Here is a 19,373-nt window from a genome sequence, read left to right on the forward strand (position 1 = left end):
TATCCAGGGAATTTTTTATATATATATATATCAACTGGCTCCAGAAAGTTAAACAGATTTGTAAATGACTTCTATTAAAAAATCTTAATCCTTTCAGTACTTATGAGCTTCTGAAGTTAAGGTTGTTCTTTTCTGTCTAAGTGCTCTCTGACGACACGTGTCTCGGGAAATGCCCAGTTTAGAAGCAAATCCCCATAGCAAACCTCTTCTAAACTGGGCGTCTCCCAAGACACGTGTCATCAGAGAGCACTTAGACAGAAAAGAACAACCTTAACTTCAGAAGCTCATAAGTACTGAAAGGATTGAGATTTTTTAATAGAAGTCAATTACAAATCTGTTTAACTTTCTGGAGCCAGTTGATATATATAAAAAAGTTTTTTCCTGGAATACCCCTTTAAAGTGACCGGGCCCTTCTCTTGGGTATTCCGCCCCTAAACATCTTATCTCCTATCCAAAGGATAGGGGATAAGATGTCTGAATGTGGGGGTCCCTCCGAAGGGGATTCCCGTGATTTTTGGCTGCGGCACCCAAGACATTCGGGGCACGGAGTGAACTTCGCTCCGTGTCGGATGACTGGGGATGCGGGGCGGAAGCTCGTGACATCATGGGCACGCCAAGCTCGTGACGTCACGGTCACGCTTCCTCAATGCAAGTCTATGGGAGGGGGCGTGACGTCCGTCACGCCCCCTCCCGTAGACTTGCATTGGGGAAGCGTGACCGTGAGGTCAAGAGCCTCCGATGCTGCACCAAACCCTCTAAACGAACGCCAGGTGCAGCAGGGAAAACGCAGGGGTCCCCAGTGACTGGACCCCTTCGATCAGACATCTTGTCTCCTATCCTTTGGATAGGAGGTAAGATGTCTAGGGGCGGAGTACCCCTTTAAGAGTTTCTTATGTCTCAGAAGTTCCTCTTATCTTACATCTCCAGGTGGGAAACTTAACTTTAGGAAGAGCCGTATTAATAAATGATTCTGAGTCCTCGGCTGACGCCTGTGACAGTAAAAGGAATAATCCTTTCAGCCTTATTGTTGGATATTCCTACCAGGTTCTTTATTCTTTATATCGGCTTTCATCATCGGAGTTCTCAAAAAAAACAAAATTCTTCAAAACGTATCTTATGTCAAAGATCTTTGTGATGTAAAAAAAATCTAAAAGGTATACAGGGAATGGTCTCACTAACGTGTCCTGAAGATGGATGTGTCTTTCTTCAGCTCCCTTTTATTTTTATGCAAGCTTGATCCGATTTCCTTATTTGACTTGACTTCTTACTTCCGATCAGTTTGCATGGCACCAACATAAGCTGCAGCGTTGTACATTCCCTGCACCTACAGTCCCCAACCCAGTCCTTAGGGCCACCAATAATCCAGGATTTGAATTTTTCTATTTCAATGGAGTAACAGAAAAAAAAACAGAATGTTGCTGGCCACCCCTAGACATCTTATCCCCTATCCAAAAGGGATCCCCCGCGATCACCATGGACGAACCCAACGTTCTGAACATTATGTTCAGAATGTTGGATTCGGACGGGTGTGGTTGTAATGTACCGCCATGCCCTGTTCATGTCTATGGGAGGGGGCGTGACGGCCATCACGACATGTGTCGAGTGCATGGTGATCGCGGGGGGTCCCAGTGGCCAGACCCCCACGATCAGACATCTTATCCCCTATCCAAAAGGGATCCCCCGCGATCACCATGGACGAACCCAACGTTCTGAAAATTATGTTCAGAACGTTGGATTCGGATGGGTGTGGTCGTGATGTCCCGCCATGCCCTCTCCATGTCTATGGGAGGGGGCGTGACTGCCATCGTGATGTGTGTCGAGTGCACGGTGATTGTGGGGGGTCCCAGTGGCCAGACCCCCACGATCAGACATCTTATCCTCTATCCTTTGGATAGGGGCAGAGTACCCCTTTATGGACTGGGTTGGGGACCACTGACTTTCAGGATCGTTGGTCTATGGAGGACTCAATATTAGCTCCCCCATAACGTGCAAAAAAGACAGTTTGGAAGAAAATTACGTATCAAGAAAACTCCCACCGAAGTATATAGGCCCTAGTCACAGCATGTAGATGACCTCATTTTTCTAAATTATTATGGAGGCTGCCATCTTGCCATAGCCGTTCTTAACAGCATTTAGTGATATGCTTTACAGCAAGCCAAGAATATACAGGAGCTCTCCTATTTGCATGAATGGGAAACGTTTTCTGTAACATTTGCCAAATCTCATTATGCAGGAAAGGGGAAGCTGAGCTGTGAGCATCATCTACTGTTGTCACCTTTTGCTGTAATGCTTCACAGATCACTTTTCAACTGCCTCCTCCTTATCATCTCATACACAACAAGAAGTCCCCTTTCACACTGCCGTTGCTCCCTGTCGAGAACGGCCGTTTTCATTACTGGGAGCAACGGGCAACAACGGGTCCCGGAAGCTCCCATTTACTATAACGGGGGCCTCCGGGTGCCGTTAGGAATAGCGGGAGAAAAAGACGGCACATGCAGTAGTTTTTCTTCCGCTATTCTGCCCGGCTCTCCCTATGGCCGTCACACTGCAGTGTACTAACGGCAGAGTGAAAGAAGCCTTAGCTTTAGTCTTAGTGGGAAAAATAGAAATTGCAAGATTTTGGGATTATTTTATATAGATTGTTAAACAGAAAATTAGAAAAAGGAAATGAGAACACCAAAAGAGGCACTGTCACCAACATTAATGCGTAATATATATATATTTTTTAAATATATATATTTTTTTAAATATCTATATATATCTATATATATATATATATATATATCTTTTTGGAATATTTAATTTTTGTATATATATATATATTTTTTTTATATATGTGTATATGTGTGTATATATATATATATATTTATATATATATTTTTTTATATATTATATAAACGGTAAATATTTTTTTTATCTCTGTGTAGAAAAATAAATTAAATTATTTATATATTGTAAGATATATATGTCATTTATTAATTTATATGTATAGATTTGCCTACGACATTGGTTTCCAACCTGTGGACGCTTTTCATTCCTATGTCTGCCATAGCATTAGCCCCCAATTCTGTACAGAATTTGTTTTTCTGTAGCACAGCTCAAATTTTTCATTTATTTTTTATTTTTTTTAATGAATGGGGTTACAAAAAGCCTCATTCATATGCACTGGATGCAGAAAGTTAGAGGATTTGATGGGGGAATTACACAGGGAGTTCTGCGCCTAAATCCTCATGAAATCCACCATGTGTGAACAGACCCCTTACGGCTCCTACCGATGCGCCAATGACAGCGCCATGCTTGTAGTGCGGACTGCTGGCGGATGTGAAATGTGTATTTAAATACATAACCTCCTGTTTCTTTTTATTCTTCCGAGCTCCTAATTACCACGTAAGCGCTTTCCTAGAAAGGAATTCCACTTTATGTTTATTAAAGTACCATATACCTGTCATCCAGCGAACAAACACAACTGCAATATTGCAGAACAGCATATGTTTATTCCTGGGAAAGAAAGGAAGGCGCGAAAATGTGTCGGTAACGTTAAATAGCGCCCCACAGAGAGAAAGATGGAGGGAACTGGAGACTGCCTGCTAAAACATGGGGAGCGGGGCGTGGGGGGGTGGACTTAAAAAAAAATAAAAAAATAAAAATAATTATAATACCGTAATAATAATTTACATCTATCTATCTATCTATCTATATATATATATATCTATCTATTTTCTCAAATCCAATATGGCCGCACACTCTTTCCAGGAAACCCCAATACTCTTGCAAAAATACAACTCTCAGCATGAGCCAGCGGCTGTCCGGGAATGCTGCAAGTTGTAGTTTTGCAACATCTGGAGGTCCACAAATTGGAGACCACTGTCCTATAAGAAAGCTGCAATGGATTTTGCAACAGCTGGAGGCACGTTGGTCTGGAAACAATGCATTATGTGATCGTCTGGTTTGTCCGAAATTGGAGGCTTTGGTCAACATTAAAAGGGGTTTATGTGGCAGGAGGGTTGGTTTTTCAGAAGAATGTCTATACTACTGTATACAGTGATCCCTCAACTTACAATGGTCTCAACATACAATAGTTTCAACATACAATGGTCTTTTCTGGACCATTGTAAGTTGAAACCAGACTCAACATACAATGCTATGGAATCTGCGAGATGTGTCAAAGGCTGGAAAAACCGACCAATCAGAATGGATATTTCACTGGTAAAACCCCCGTATTCCTAAAGTACATGCACTGACTGGTGTCTGGTAGCGCCCCCTACAGTACAGGGAGGTATTACATGTTCTGTACTACTCTTTACCTGTATTACTGAAGTGCATGCACTGACTGGTGTCTGGTAGTGCCCCCTACAGTACAGGGAGGTCATACATGTTCTGTACTCTTTACCTGTATTACTGAAGTGTATGCACTGACTGGTGTCTGGTAGCGCCCCCTACAGTACAGGGAGTTATTACATGTTCTGTACTCTTTACCTGTATTACTGAAGTGCATGCACTGACTGGTGTCTGGTAGCGCCCCCTACAGTACAGGGAGGTATTACATGTTCTGTACTCTTTACCTGTATTACTGAAGTGTATACACTGACTGGTGTCTGGTAGCGCCCCCTACAGTACAGGGAGGTATTACATGTTCTGTACTACTATTTACCTGTATTACTGAAGTGTATGCACTGACTGGTGTCTGGTAGCACCCCCTACAGTACAGGGAGTTATTACATGTTCTGTACTCTTTACCTGTATTACTGAAGTGCATGCACTGACTGGTGTCTGGTAGCGCCCCCTACAGTACAGGGAGGTATTACATGTTCTGTACTCTTTACCTGTATTACTGAAGTGTATACACTGACTGGTGTCTGGTAGCGCCCCCTACAGTACAGGGAGGTATTACATGTTCTGTACTACTATTTACCTGTATTACTGAAGTGTATACACTGACTGGTGTCTGGTAGCGCCCCCTACAGTACAGGGAGGTATTACATGTTCTGTACTACTATTTACCTGTATTACTGAAGTGTATGCACTGACTGGTGTCTGGTAGTGCCCCCTACAGTACAGGGAGGTCATACATGTTCTGTACTCTTTACCTGTATTACTGAAGTGTATGCACTGACTGGTGTCTGGTAGCGCCCCCTACAGTACAGGGAGTTATTACATGTTCTGTACTCTTTACCTGTATTACTGAAGTGCATGCACTGACTGGTGTCTGGTAGCGCCCCCTACAGTACAGGGAGGTATTACATGTTCTGTACTCTTTACCTGTATTACTGAAGTGTATACACTGACTGGTGTCTGGTAGCGCCCCCTACAGTACAGGGAGGTATTACATGTTCTGTACTACTATTTACCTGTATTACTGAAGTGTATGCACTGACTGGTGTCTGGTAGCACCCCCTACAGTACAGGGAGTTATTACATGTTCTGTACTCTTTACCTGTATTACTGAAGTGCATGCACTGACTGGTGTCTGGTAGCGCCCCCTACAGTACAGGGAGGTATTACATGTTCTGTACTCTTTACCTGTATTACTGAAGTGTATACACTGACTGGTGTCTGGTAGCGCCCCCTACAGTACAGGGAGGTATTACATGTTCTGTACTACTATTTACCTGTATTACTGAAGTGTATGCACTGACTGGTGTCTGGTAGCACCCCCTACAGTACAGGGAGGTATTACATGTTCTGTACTCTTTACCTGTATTACTGAAGTGTATGCACTGACTGGTGTCTGGTAGCGCTCCCTACAGTACAGGGAGGTATTACATGTTCTGTACTCTTTACCTGTATTACTGAAGTGCATGCACTGACTGGTGTCTGGTAGCGCCCCCTACAGTACAGGGAGGTATTACATGTTCTGTACTCTTTACCTGTATTACTGAAGTGCATGCACTGACTGGTGTCTGGTAGCGCCCCCTACAGTACAGGGAGGTATTACATGTTCTGTACTCTTTACCTCTGCCAGAGTTAGCTGCTCCTTTGGACATCAGGTGAGGGTGGCGGACATTGCGCGGTCTGTACAGGACCTTGAAGAAGCTTCTATCCTCTACACAGACCAATGTTTCCCAAAGAGGGTGCCTCCAGCTGTTACAAAACTACAACTCCCAGCATGCCCGGACAGCCGAAGGCTGTCCGGGCATGCTGGGAGTTGTAGTTTTGCAACATCTGGAGGCGCCCTGGTTGGGAAACACTGACATAGACAGTGATTACAGCTCCCAGCAGATCTTTATTACTTTTATATATAAGGATTTGCTTTATCTATATTCGCTATCTACTTATTGTTCTTTAATTCTCACTTTTTCCTATTTTTGGATGACATTTTGGTGGCTTCAGAACCAATTACCAGGTTTCCATAGAGTTATGGTCTCGACATACATTGGTTTCAACATACAATGGTCGTCCCAGAACCAATTAATATTGTAACTTGAGGGACCACTGTATAAAGACACACAAACCTGTACTTACCTCCAGCACTCCCGCTGTGCCTCCGGTCCCTGGTTGCAATCATCTTCCTGAGCTGCAGCGTGACGTCGGGGCCCGGAGTGTCATACCGCCGCTCAGCCAATCACTCCCTGTAGTTATGTGCCACCTCGGCCACTGATTGGCAGTATAACACTCCGGGCCCCAATGCCACTCCGGGCCCAAGTGTTCACGCATTCAGCCGCAGACCGGAGCAGGACAAGGGAGGCAGCGCGGGAGGGCTGGAGGTAAGTAAGTATATATATATATATATATATATATATATATATATATATATATATACACTGTAGTATAGGCATTCTTTACAACAACAAAAAAATCCACTGATTTCCAAAAGTGGCTCGCCACAACAGTCCTGACCATACGCTCTGAGAAGTGACATTTTTTTGTGCCAGTTTAGATGGTATTAGAGATGAGTGAACATAGATTAAATTCGATTCGTCACAAACTTCTCGGCTCGGCAGTTGCTGACTTTTCCTGCATAAATTAGTTCAGCTTTCCGGTGCTCCGGTGGGCTGGAAAAGGTGAATACATTCCTAGGAAAGAGTCTCCTAGGACTGTATCCACCTTTTCCAGCCCACGGGAGCACCTGAAAGCTGAACTCATTTATGCAGGAAAAGTCATCAACTGCCGAGCCGAGAAGTTCGTGACGAATCGAATTTACTGTAAGTTCGCTCACCTCTAGATGGTATAATACTAGTGTCAGATTTAATACAGTTCCAACATGAAGCACAGAAAATCTCGGCGCCACTAAATTCACTGAATCCAGGTACGCAAGTAAATACTGTATAAACTCCTAGGCAATCCCAAGACACTATGGGGGAGATTTATCAAAACCTGTGAAAAGAAAAAGTTGCCCAGTTGCCCATAGCAACCAATCAGATTGCTTCTTTCATTTTGCAGAGGCCTTGTTAAAAGTGAAAGAAGCGATCTGATTGGTTGCTATGGGCAACTTTTCCTCTGGATCTGGACAGGTATTGATAAATCTCCCCCTATATTCAGGTGTTTACGTCCCACCAGGGGAGCAGACTGATGTGGCGGGGTGGGGGGGGGAGTTCCGAACGACGGACAGTGTCGCCTGGAATTCCCCCCACCTCGCTCCCCTGTCTGCTATGTCGAAATAAAGATGTTTTTCCTATGCCAAAAGACACCAGGGTAGGTGCTCCTCTGTCTTCTATTTCTCTACTGTGTAGTGTCATATTTAACCCCATTTTGGCCTTAAGGAGGCAGACAATTTTATTTTTACGATTTAGTTTTTTCCTCCTCGCCTTCAAAAAATCATAACTCTTATATTTTCATCCACAGACTAGTATGAGGGCTTGTTTTTTGCGCAATCAGTTGCCCGTTGTAATGCCATCACTCACTTTACCATAAAATGTATGGCGCAACCAAAAAAATACTATTTGTGTGGGGAAATGAAAAAGAAAACCGCAATTTTGCAAATTTTGGAAGGTTTCGTTTTCACGCCGTACAATTTACGGTAAAAATGACGTGTGTTCTATATTCTTTGGGTCAATACGATTAAAATGATACCCATGGCTAGATACTTTTCTATTACTGTTGCGCTTAAAAAAAATCGCAAATTTTTCAACCAAATTAGTACATTTAAAATCCCCCTATTTTGAAGACCTATAACTTTTTCATTTTTCCGTATAAGCGGCGGTATGAGGGCTCATTTTTTGCGCCGTGATCTGTACTTTTTATTGATACCATATTTGCTTATATAAAACTTTTAATCCATTTTTTATTAATTTTATTTGGAATAAAATGTTATAAAAAAGCAGCTATTTTGGACTTTTTTTTTACGTTCACGCCGTTTACCGTACGGTGTCATTAACATTTTATTAGTTCAGATATTTACGCACGCGGCGATACCAAATATGTATATAAAATATTTATTTTTTTTTACACTTTTTGGGGGTGAAATAGGGAAAATTGGACAATTTACGTTTTTCAAATTTTTTTTACTTAATTTTTTTACTTTTATTTTTACACTTTTTATGTCCCCATAGGGGACTATTTATAGCAATCATTCGATTGCTAATACTGTTCAGTTCTATGTATAGGACACAGCACTGATCAGTATTATCGGTCATCTTCTGCTCTGGTCTGCGGGAAGGCAGCGGAGGCAGGTGAGGGGACCTCCGGCTGCCGTGCTAGATGATCGGATCGCCGCTGCGATCATCCATTTTAGTGACCGCACTGCCGCAGATGCCGTGATCTGTATTGATCATGTCATCTGAGGGGTTAATGGCGGACATCCGCGGGATCGCGGGTGTCCGCCATTACGGGCGGGTCCCTGGCTGCTATCAGCAGCCGGGACCTGCCGCGCATGATCGGGGCATCGCTCCGATGCTCGTGGTTATGCTCAGGACGTAAATGTACGTCCTGGTGCGTTAAGTACCACCTCACCAGGACGTACATTTAAGTCCTGCGTCGTTAAGGGGTTAAAAAGGGGTACTCCGGTGGAAAACATTTTTTTTTTTATTTTTAAATCAACTGGTGCCAGAAAGTGAAACAGATTTGTAAATTACTTCTGTATAAAAAAATCTTAATCCTTACAGGACTTATCAGCTGCTGTGTGCTCCAGAGGAAGTTGTGTAGTTCTTTCGAGTCTGACCAAAGTGCTCTCTGCTGACACCTCTGTCCATGTCAGGAACTGTCCAGAGCAGGAGAGGTTTGCTATGGGGATTTGCTTCTACTCTGGACAGTTCCTGACACGGACAGAGGTGTCAGCAGAGAGCACTGTGGTCAGACTGGAAAGAACTACACAAATTCCTCTGGAGCATACAGCAGCTGATAAGTACTGGAAGGGTTAAGATTTTTATTTTGTTAATTTTTTTTTTTTTTAGTCATTAATCAGACAAAAATGGGGGGGGGGGGGGGGGAGTGCAGGAAATAACTTAGAAAAATGCTAAAAATTCTGTAAATGTTCAAAAAGTAAGGGCAAATCTGAATCTCTTGATTATTTATAGGCATAGGGGGAGATTTATCAAAACCTGTCCAGAGGAAAAGCTGCTGAGTTGCCCATAGCAACCAATCAGATCGCTGCTTTCATTTTTTCACAGGCCTCTTTAAAAATGAAAGAAGAGATCTGATTGGTTGCTATGGGCAACTGGGCAACTTTTTCTCTGGACAGGTTTTGATAAATCTCCCCCCTATAACTTTCTGGCACCAGTTGACTTGAAAACATTTGAGTTCCCCTTAAAAATATACAAAGCTGAACGCGTTTCACAAGGGATAAGAGCAGTGGTCTCCAAACTGCGGCCCTCCAGATGTGGCAAAACTACAACTCCCAGCATGCCCGGACAGCCAACGGCTGTCCGGGCATGCTGGGAGTTGTAGTTTTGCCACATCTGGAGGGCCGCCGTTTGGAGACCACTGGATAAGAAGCTCAGGACCTCCGATCTAATGTGTACGGGTCAGCTGAAGGGTCTGAAACGCGTCGCTGCCTTGTGTGTTTACAACGACAACAAAAAAAATTGTGACAGGACATTTGGAGAATAAAGTTGCATAAAATTTGAACACTGACCATATTAATTTAACAAGCAATAAGAGAAATATTTTATACAATCTAATCATTTTAAATTCATGATCACACGGGGAATAATCAAAAGGAAATTCCTCGCCGCTCCTTCTCATTGCTTTACGTGAAATGAAAAAAACGAATGGGTCGGACCTGTGGCCCCCAGAAAAGGCAAAAAGTAGACGTAAGGATTTATGATCCCGTATGTGAGGATGGGAACAAAGCCCCGACTGGGTCCGCTCGTCCCGATTGTTTAATTGTGTCTCTAAATCTAAATTTTGCCTTTGTGTTACGATCCATTGTATTCCGCGCTGTCATCTCGCGTCCCGATCCGCCGTCCCCTTTTTTTTCGTCTATCATTCTTAACCTCTTATCCCCTGTTCTATGCTCAATTCCCCCATTGCTTCATCCTTAATCTCTTTCTTGGACAGTTGCCAACTATCCCTGAATCAATTCCTGGAGATTTCATTAGCCAAATGACTTAATGATGACATCAACAAGTGATCAACTACAGGGATCTAATTACCGAGCGGCCCATGATCGTAAATTATACAGATCATTCCAATGGAGTCTGTGGCACCACGATGAAGATCGGACTAAGGGTGGATTTGGAATTCTCACCCTTTTTTTTTAATTTTTATTTTTTATTAGGAGGATATTAAAGGGGTACTCCGGCAGAAAACTATTTTTTGTAAATCAACTGGTGCCAGAAAGTTAAAGGGGGGTATTCCAGGAAAAAACTTTTTTTTTTTTTGTTTTTTTTTTGTTTTTAATATCAACTGGCCCCAGAAAGTTAAACAGATTTGTAAATTACTTCTATAAAAAAAAAATCTTAATCCTTTCAATAATTATCAGCTGCTGAAGTTGAGTTGTTGTTTATCTGTCTGGCAACAGTGCTCTCTGCTGACATCTCTGCTTGTCTCAGGAACTGCACAGAGTAGAAGAGGTTAGACATCTTATCCCCTATCACGCCCCCTCCCATAGACTTGCATTAAGGGGACGTGGTCTTGACCTCACGAGCCTCCGGCACTGCACCCGATGCTCTAGACCAGTGGTCTTCAACCTGCAGGCCTCCAGATGTTTCAAAACTACAACTCCCAGCAGCCGATGGCTGTCCGGGCATGCTGGGAGTTGTAGTTTTGCAACAACTGGAGGTCCGCAGGTTGAAGACCACTGCTCTAGACGAATGCCGGATGCAGCAGGGAGATCGCCGGGGTACCCAGCGGCGGGACCGCCGCGATCAGACATCTTATCCCCTATCCTTTGAATAGGGAATAAGATGTCTAGGGGCGGAGTACCCCTTTAAAGGAGTTATCCAGGAAAAAACCTTTTTTATATATATATATATCAACTAGCTCCAGAAAGTTAAACAGATTTGTAAATTATTTCTATTAAAAAAATATTAATCCTTTCAGTACTTATGAGCTTCTGAAGTTAAGGTTGTTCTTTTCTGTCTAAGTGCTCTCTGATCACAGGCGTCTCGGGAACCGCCCAGTTTAGAAGAGGTTTGCTATGGGGATTTGCTTCTAAACTGGGCGGTTCCCGAGACACGTGTCATCAGAGAGCACTTAGGAAAAAAAAACTTAACTTCAGAAGCTCATAAGTACTGAAAGGATTAAGATTTTTTAATAGAAGTAATTTACAAATCTGTTTAACTTTCTGGAGCCATGTGAGATTTATATATATATATATATATATATATATATATATATATATATATGTTTTTTCGTGGATAACCCCTTTGAACAGATTTGTAAATTGCTTCTATTTAAAAATATTAATCCTTCCAGTACTAATCAGCTGCTGTTGTGCAGTTCATTCCAGCGTGACCACAGTGCTCTCTGCTGCCACCTCTGTCTGTCAGGAACTGTCCAGGGCAGGAGAGGTTTGCTGTGGGGATTTGCTCCTGTTCTGGACAGTTCCTGACATGGCCAGAGGTGTCAGCAGAGAGCACTGTGGTCAGACTGGAAAGAACTGCATAACTTCCTCGGGAGCATACAGCATCTCATAAGTACAGGAAGGATTAAGATTTTAATATAGAAGTAATTTACAAATCTGGTTAACTTTCTGGCACCAGTTGATTTACAAAAAAATTTTTTACACCAGAGTTCCCCTTTAAGGAATTAAAGGGGTTTACCCAAGATGGATGCTCATCACAGATCTGGCCCTCCACCGATTACAAGAATGAAGGTCCCACGTCCTACTGTTTGAATGGAGCCATAGTCAGATCTGTTGCTCCATTTAACCATATGGGACTGACATAGATCAGCCATATACAGCTGTCTGTTATCTTCATCTGGCTTCTAGAGGTGAACGAAGGTCAAACCGCTGGGACTCCCACAAATCATGAGAACGAGGGTCCCATGGTTTCCTCTTCAAAGTGAGCTGTTGTCAGACATGTGCATTGTCACTCCATTCTAAGTCAGTCCAGCCTTGGTTTTACGCCAAAGATTAATACAGAGACGCTGGGTGGTAAAGTTGTCAAGGCAAATGTACAACACCCAGCATGTTACACGCACGAGTCCCTATTTCATACATGGAACCTGCTGGCCGTCAATTGGTTGCCTCAGCAACTGTATCACCCAGCGAGAGCTGCGCCTCTCCTAACCGATCTTTACAGAAAGGCCGGGAGACCATTGCGGGACTTGGACTTTATCGCAACGGGTTTGACAACGATAGCCAGTTAGAGAGCTCGGCTACCATGATCATTTGGACCACAGAGTTTAATGGAGCGGCAACGCACATGTCTGACTACTGCTCCATTAAACCAGGTGGATACAAGACCCCTGTTCTCTTCCGGCAGTCAGACCCCACTCACCAGACCAAGTATCGCCAACTCTACAGATAGATGTTGTGGAAAAAAAACACCTTCAAAGCACCGTATTGGAGGAATACGCTTATGATTGGATAATAGGTGTAGGGAGAAGTGGTTACTAAATATTATACGTATAACCTGATCTCAAGTAGCATTCATACAACGTAGCACGGATCAAGTAACTTCCTAGTATGTATTGCTGCAGGTTTAAAGGGGAACTCCACCCCTAGACATTTTATCTAAGATAAGATGTCTGATCACGGGGGTCCCGCCACTGGGAAACCCCATGATCTCGGCTGTGGCACCCCAGACATTCGGTGCATGGAGGGAACTTCGCTCTGTGCTGGATGACTGGTGTTGCGGGGAAGAGGCTTGTGACGTCATGGGCACGCCCCCACAAAGCAAGTCTATAGGAGGGGGCGTGATGTCCGTCATACCAATCCCATAGACTAGCATTGAGGGGGTTTGAATTGGCCGTGACGTCACGAGCGGGGTGTGCCTGAAATCACGAGCCTCCGGCGCTGTCCCCGATGCTCTAAACGAATGCCGGGTGCAGCAGGGAGATTGCGGGGGTCCCCAATGCTGGACCCCCGTGATCAGACAATCTTATTCCCTAATGATAAGATGTCTAGGGGTGAAGTACCCCTTTAAGTTGCATGAAGGGCAAGTTTGGGTTGGTCCATTTGATTTTGTGCAAACTTTGCCCCCTCCATAATTGAACACAAACCAAACGACTCTTGATGTGGTCATACCTGTCAAGCGGATACACACTGATGTCAGCTGAACACGCCAAATTCAGCAAGGCCAACCACGTGTATGGGCGGGGGACTTACAAATTCTTCCTAGATGGCGGTGGAAAGAACGATCGGACAGTTGGATTTCAACCAATCCGATATAGGCTACCAGTGGGGTACGGCATCTACCACTATTGCCATCACACAGGCAATCTCAGCTGAACCCAGCGTGCACGTGTATAGGGCGAAAGTTGAGAAACATGTCGGCCAAACATCCAACATCTATCTGAAATGTATGTCTAGCTTTAGACAGATGTACTTTGATGGCTGGACTCCCCGTTGAACGAATAGTCAAATGCTTAATGATCATTTTGTCAATACAGCCAAACACATTTTAGTCCATACTGACTGCTACAGTCGCTCAAACATGATCAACGACACTGGGTAACAGATATTAAATTTAATTTTTTGGTAACATTTTGGGTACTCTCCTTTATAGAAAGATTGTTCTTAGACTAGAAACCAAGACAAAACTGTCAAGCATGGCTAACTTCATTTTAGTCTGTTGTCAATGGGCTAAACCAATCCTTTGTGGTCAATTTTAACCCAATGTGTATGGGGGGCCCTTTAGGCCACCCCCATTGTAGACCCCAGTTTTCTGAAAACTCCCAGGGTGGAGGCAAGCAATTGGTACACAATTGTTTGGATAGAGGTTACGTTTATAAAGTGGTGATGTATTGGGGCCAACACACAAAGCTTACTAAACCAATGGCAAATAAAATACAAAAACAAAAATATGTTCAACCAGCAAATACATGACAGTTCAACAAGGCTGAAAAATTTGGGTAGGATCCCGACGATCCTACGACACTATAAATGAAGAAATGTTTCAGTTCAGTACATATATGTAACACATGCTGCCACCCTATAGAGACGCTAAGACCAGCCATTTCATACAGGTCACAATAAAGTGAAGGCACAAGTTAACAGCATCATAAAACAGTAAAAAAAAATAAAAAAAATAAAAAACTAAACAAACTTCATTTACAAAATGGCAGCTGCTGAGGGCTATTTCAAGAGGCTTTAATAACTCAAATCCCAATATTACTGAGGTAATTATAGGTGTGAAAAAGGCTTTAGAGAATATGGTAATATCTGAACATAGACAGCGGGAAGCTAAACTAGAAAATAAGCAAGGGGAAGCAAAAAACAAAAAGGGGAAAATAATACAGAGACGATATAGAAGAGTAGAGAGAGAGAGAGAGAGAGAGAGAGAGAGAGAGAGAGAGAGAGAGAGAGAGAGAGAGAGAGAGAGAGAGGCACAAACAAGACAAGAGGGCAAGAGGACGACAACCATGGCTTCCAGACACAATGGCAAGAGAATAAAGTGAACAAAGACTATAGGAAGGAAAAGACAAAGGTAAAAAAAAAAAAAATGAAGAAAAATCAAAAATAGCAAAAAAAAATAAAAAAATTTAAAGAAAAACTAAAAAAAAAAGAAAACAAAAAAACATAAACTAACCAGCAGAACTGGGAGTTGAGGGCGAATTGGCTTGACTTCCGTGAACTGACACATTGGTAGCAGTCACAGCTGTTTTGGCAGCATATATATTGGCTTCCTCTTGAAATTTACCTATGTTCTTCTTGTAGCGGATTCGCTTATTTCCGAACCAGTTTGATACCTGTAGTACGTGCAACAGAGACAGGGAAACAGGTTTACAGTGATAGGTTTGCAAAGTATAAAATGTTTTTGTCAAAAAAAAAAAAAAAAGTATAGATCGGCCGGGGTATCAGTTCTGAGACCTCACCGATCATTACGATGAGCAGGGTGAAGCTCCAGGTAGTGCGCTTCCTTCCCCCGATTTGCAGAAATCTACCTCCTGCTCGGGGCGTAAACAGACCTGCCACCTCGCTCGTTCTAATGATCAGTGGGGGTCTCAGCACTGAGACCCCCACTGATCAAAACATTTGACATGTTTCTGTGACATGTCAAAAGTCTTTTGAAATGACAGGGACACTTAAAACATACATACAGTACATATATGATCCTTCAAGAAAGTGACATCAATTAAAGCTTCCATGCATGTTACAATGCTTCCCTGGTTCCACCAACGCTGCACCAGTCTATACTTCCTGCTCCCTCTTGACATGGACACGTGACCGCCGTAGTGAGTCAATATTGTAGCCAGGGAATGGCTACCGCAGTCACGTGTCCGTGTTGGGAAGGACGGACCGGCAAAACCCGGAAAGTGACGTAACGGGTGCAACAGGGGGGAATCAGAAAAGAGACTATGGCTTATTTTATTGTTTTAATCCATTTAGCCTTTTTTTGTTTTTTGTTTGTTAAGAAATGTAAGAGACCAAACAACCCTTCTTATTCTATGACCTCATAGTCACATGTCAAGAGGCTTTGGTGCCGAAACCCCTGCAGTTGAGTGCCGGTATCACCACTGAAATTAAATTGAGTGGTGTATTAGCACATAGAAACATGCACGCTCAAAAACTTCCAAGAGTAAATAGGAATTGAAGGGGCATAGTGATTAGCTCAGCTCTTCAGTGCCTTCATTAAAGCAATGGACCGGGGTCTCGGTACTGACCAGAACTTCTGACATGTTACTATGACTAGGTAGGCTTTAAGACAATAGGTGTCCATATATTCTATTATTCTGAACAGGTTGTACAATGTGTACTCACCTCCCCCCAATCCTCTGCCACTCTAAAGGAGTCCAGTCCCACTGCAAAGCACTTCCTGGTCTCTGGCACCATTTTGTGCTGAGACAAGTAGTGGCCAAAGGTGGGTCACTGCTGCAGCTACCAACTGGGTGAGCGGGAACTCTCCTTTTGTTGTAGCATAGACTAAGAAGTGTTGCACAGCAGGACCGGGCTGTGCTGGACAGTAGGGGATTGGGAGGAGGTAAGTACACATAGTGTATTGTTTAAAGGGGTACTCCATTGGAATTTTTTTTTTATTTTTTTAAATCAACGGGTGCCAGAAAGTTAAACAGATTTGTAAATGACTTCTATTCAAAAATCTTAACCCTTCCAGTACTTAGCTGCTCTATGCTCCACAGGAAGTTCTTTTCTTTTTGAATTTCCTTTCTGTCTGACCACAGTGCTCTCTGCTGACACCTCTGTCCATTTTAGGAACTGTCCAGAGTAGGACAAAATCCTCATAGCAAACCTCTCTTGCTCTGGACAGTTCCTAAAATGGACAGAGGTATCAGCAGAGAGCACTGTGGTCAGACAGAAAGGAAATTCAAAAAGAAAAGAACTTCCTGTGGAGCATAACGCAGCTGATAAGCACTGGAAGGATTAAGATTATTAAATAGAAGTAATTTACAAGTATGTTTAACTTTGTGGCACCAGTTGACTTAAAAAAAAAAAAAAAAAGTTTTACAGGGAAGTACCCCTTTAAATCTAATCATGGATTCTACAATGTACTTCCCGTACCTCTAAGTTAAAGGAGTAGTCCAGTCCTGAAAAATGTATCCTCTATCCTAAGGATAGGACATAAGTTTCAGATCGCTGGGGGGGTCCGAATGCTGGGGGCCCCCTGTGATCTCCTGTACGGGGCACCGGCAGCCCGCGGAAAGGGGGCGTGTCAACCACTGCACGAAGCCGCAGCTGACACGCCCCCTCAATACAACTCTATGGCAGAGCCGGAGCGCTGCCATCGGCAATAGCGCTGTATTGAGGGGGTGCGTCCTGGTCAACACGCCCCCTTCCTGCGTGCTGCCGGGGCCCTGTAAGGAGATCGTGAGGGGCCCCGGCAATCTGCAACTTATCCCCTATCCTTAGGATAGGGGATACGTTTTTCAGGACTGGACTACTCCTTTAATGCATTCCTTTTTAACACAGTACTATTTTTTAACCATTTCCAATGGACCCCCTCGACCTACTGCTAGTGGCTATAAAACCGCTATACGACTGGTCATTTACTCTGCAGTGCCACCACGGGGTAAATGACTAGCTACATACAAGCCACAAGGATAATCATTGTTACATGTAAAATCAATGGGCAGCCTCTATTTCTATTGGACAGCAGTGGTCATCTATGAAGCTCAATGTGTCCTCCAGGACCAGGGTCATCGTGTAAATAAGGAGTAAACATTTTTGTTCGACGTGACCGACACCCGGTCTAACCTGTGATACGGTGATGCCACACTTCTTGGCTAGCTCCTCTTTGGCCTCTTCACTGGGATATGGGTTGCTGAGGTGTGAATAGAAATACTCGTTCAAAATTTCTGTAGCTTGCTTGTTGAAGTTTCTTCTCTTCCGTCTATAATAAAAATAAAAAATCCACTGTTAAAACATAGCGAGTTACACTCAAAGTAAGATACACTAATGTAAGACATGGAGAGACCCCCGAAAGTGAAAATAAACACACACTGAATTGCCTAATTTTGTCAGAATTGGTCTTCAGCCTAAATTGTTCGACAGATTTCAGAGGGAAAAAAAAAGGATCAGGCATGTTGGATTACAAACTGCTTGATCCTTCTATACTTAAAGGGGTACTCCGGTGGAAAAAACATTTTTTTTTTTAAATCAACTGGTGCCAGAAAGTTAAACAGATTTGTAAATGACTTCTATTAAAAAATCTTTACTCTTCCAGTACTTTTTAGCAGCTGTATGCTGCAGAGGAAATTATTTTCTTTTTGAATTTCTTTTCTTGTCTTGTCCACAGTGCTCTCTGCTGACACCTGGTGCCCGTATCAGGAGCTGTCTTGAAAATCCCCATAGCAAACCTATGCTGCTCTGGACAGTTCCTGACACGGACAGATGTGTCAGCAGAGAGCACTGTGGACAAGACAAAAAAGAAATTCAAAAAGAAAAGAATTTCCTCTGCAGCATACAGCTGCTAAAGTACTGGAAGGGTAAAGATTTTTTAATAGAAGTAATTTACAAATCTGTTTAACTTTCTTACACCTGTTGATTTAAAAAAATAAAATAAAATGTTCTCAGGTTGTGTGTGGTATTGCAGCTCCGTTCCATTGAGGTGAATGGAGCCAAGTTGTAATACCACACACAACCTGAGGACAGGGGTGGTGCTGTTTTTTTTAAGAAATCAGCTCTGTTTTACTATTCCCAGAAAACCACTAACTTTTCGACTTTCCAGAAGATATCTAACCTCTATAACAGTGTTTTCCAACCAGTGAGCCTCCAGCTGTTGCAAAACTACAACTCCCAGCAACTACAACTACAACTCCGGACGGCCAACGGCTTTCTGGGCATATTGGGAGTTGTAGTTTGGCAACAGCTGGAGGCGCCCTGTTAGGAAACACTTCCCTAAAAGAAGACAAAGAAGATACATTTTGCGCATAACACCAGATATGGATTGAATGGCGCACGAGTAGCATATAGAGACCGATAATGGTGTCTGCGAAATAACAGGGGATCTCCCCCCGTGGTCTTACCGTGCATCTAAAAAGCGGGACCGCAAGATCATGACGGCTTCACATGTGCTTTGCTTGAGCTGCATCTGGATAGAACTAAACTTTCTGTGGATAATCCCGACCATGCGTTCGATCTCTTTAGGGGAGATGGGTCTGGTCCGGCTCTGCTCCCGCAGGAGATTCATCACGTGTGTTGTAAATTCATTACAGGCCTAAAAAGTCAACGAGAAAGTGTTAAAATTTATTGTCTGCTCTCAGCAAAGTCACGTAGATTTATTCACTTTTTTTTCGCTTCCATTCCTTCATGTGATGTTGATATACTACACAATAAAGTATAGGTTTTGTTGTGTAATGCAGTAATTCCCAACCTCTCGCTCAATGGAGTCCTGGTTGGGAAACAGTTTTGCTACTTTCCAACTTAAATAGTA

General features: G+C 43.1%; 1 protein-coding gene across 7 annotated transcripts in view; it reads right to left on the reverse strand.

The window, feature by feature from the left end:
- Positions 1-19,373, reverse strand: part of PBX1 (PBX homeobox 1) — a 184,241-nt gene that overhangs the window by 23,228 nt on the left and 141,640 nt on the right. For 5 of the 7 annotated variants that reach the window (XM_056523306.1, XM_056523304.1, XM_056523305.1 and 2 more), the window contains exons 4-6: positions 18,967-19,157; positions 17,696-17,831; positions 15,075-15,234 (exon numbers count right to left, since the gene is read on the reverse strand). In XM_056523306.1, coding sequence (XP_056379281.1) covers positions 15,075-15,234; positions 17,696-17,831; positions 18,967-19,157 — 487 coding nt within the window. The remainder of the gene's footprint in view (positions 1-15,074; positions 15,235-17,695; positions 17,832-18,966; positions 19,158-19,373) is intronic. The other 2 variants (XM_056523308.1, XM_056523310.1) reach the window with 1 other exon arrangement.

The sequence above is a fragment of the Hyla sarda genome, chromosome 6 (genome assembly GCF_029499605.1).
Source record: "Hyla sarda isolate aHylSar1 chromosome 6, aHylSar1.hap1, whole genome shotgun sequence".
Lineage (NCBI taxonomy): Eukaryota > Metazoa > Chordata > Amphibia > Anura > Hylidae > Hyla > Hyla sarda.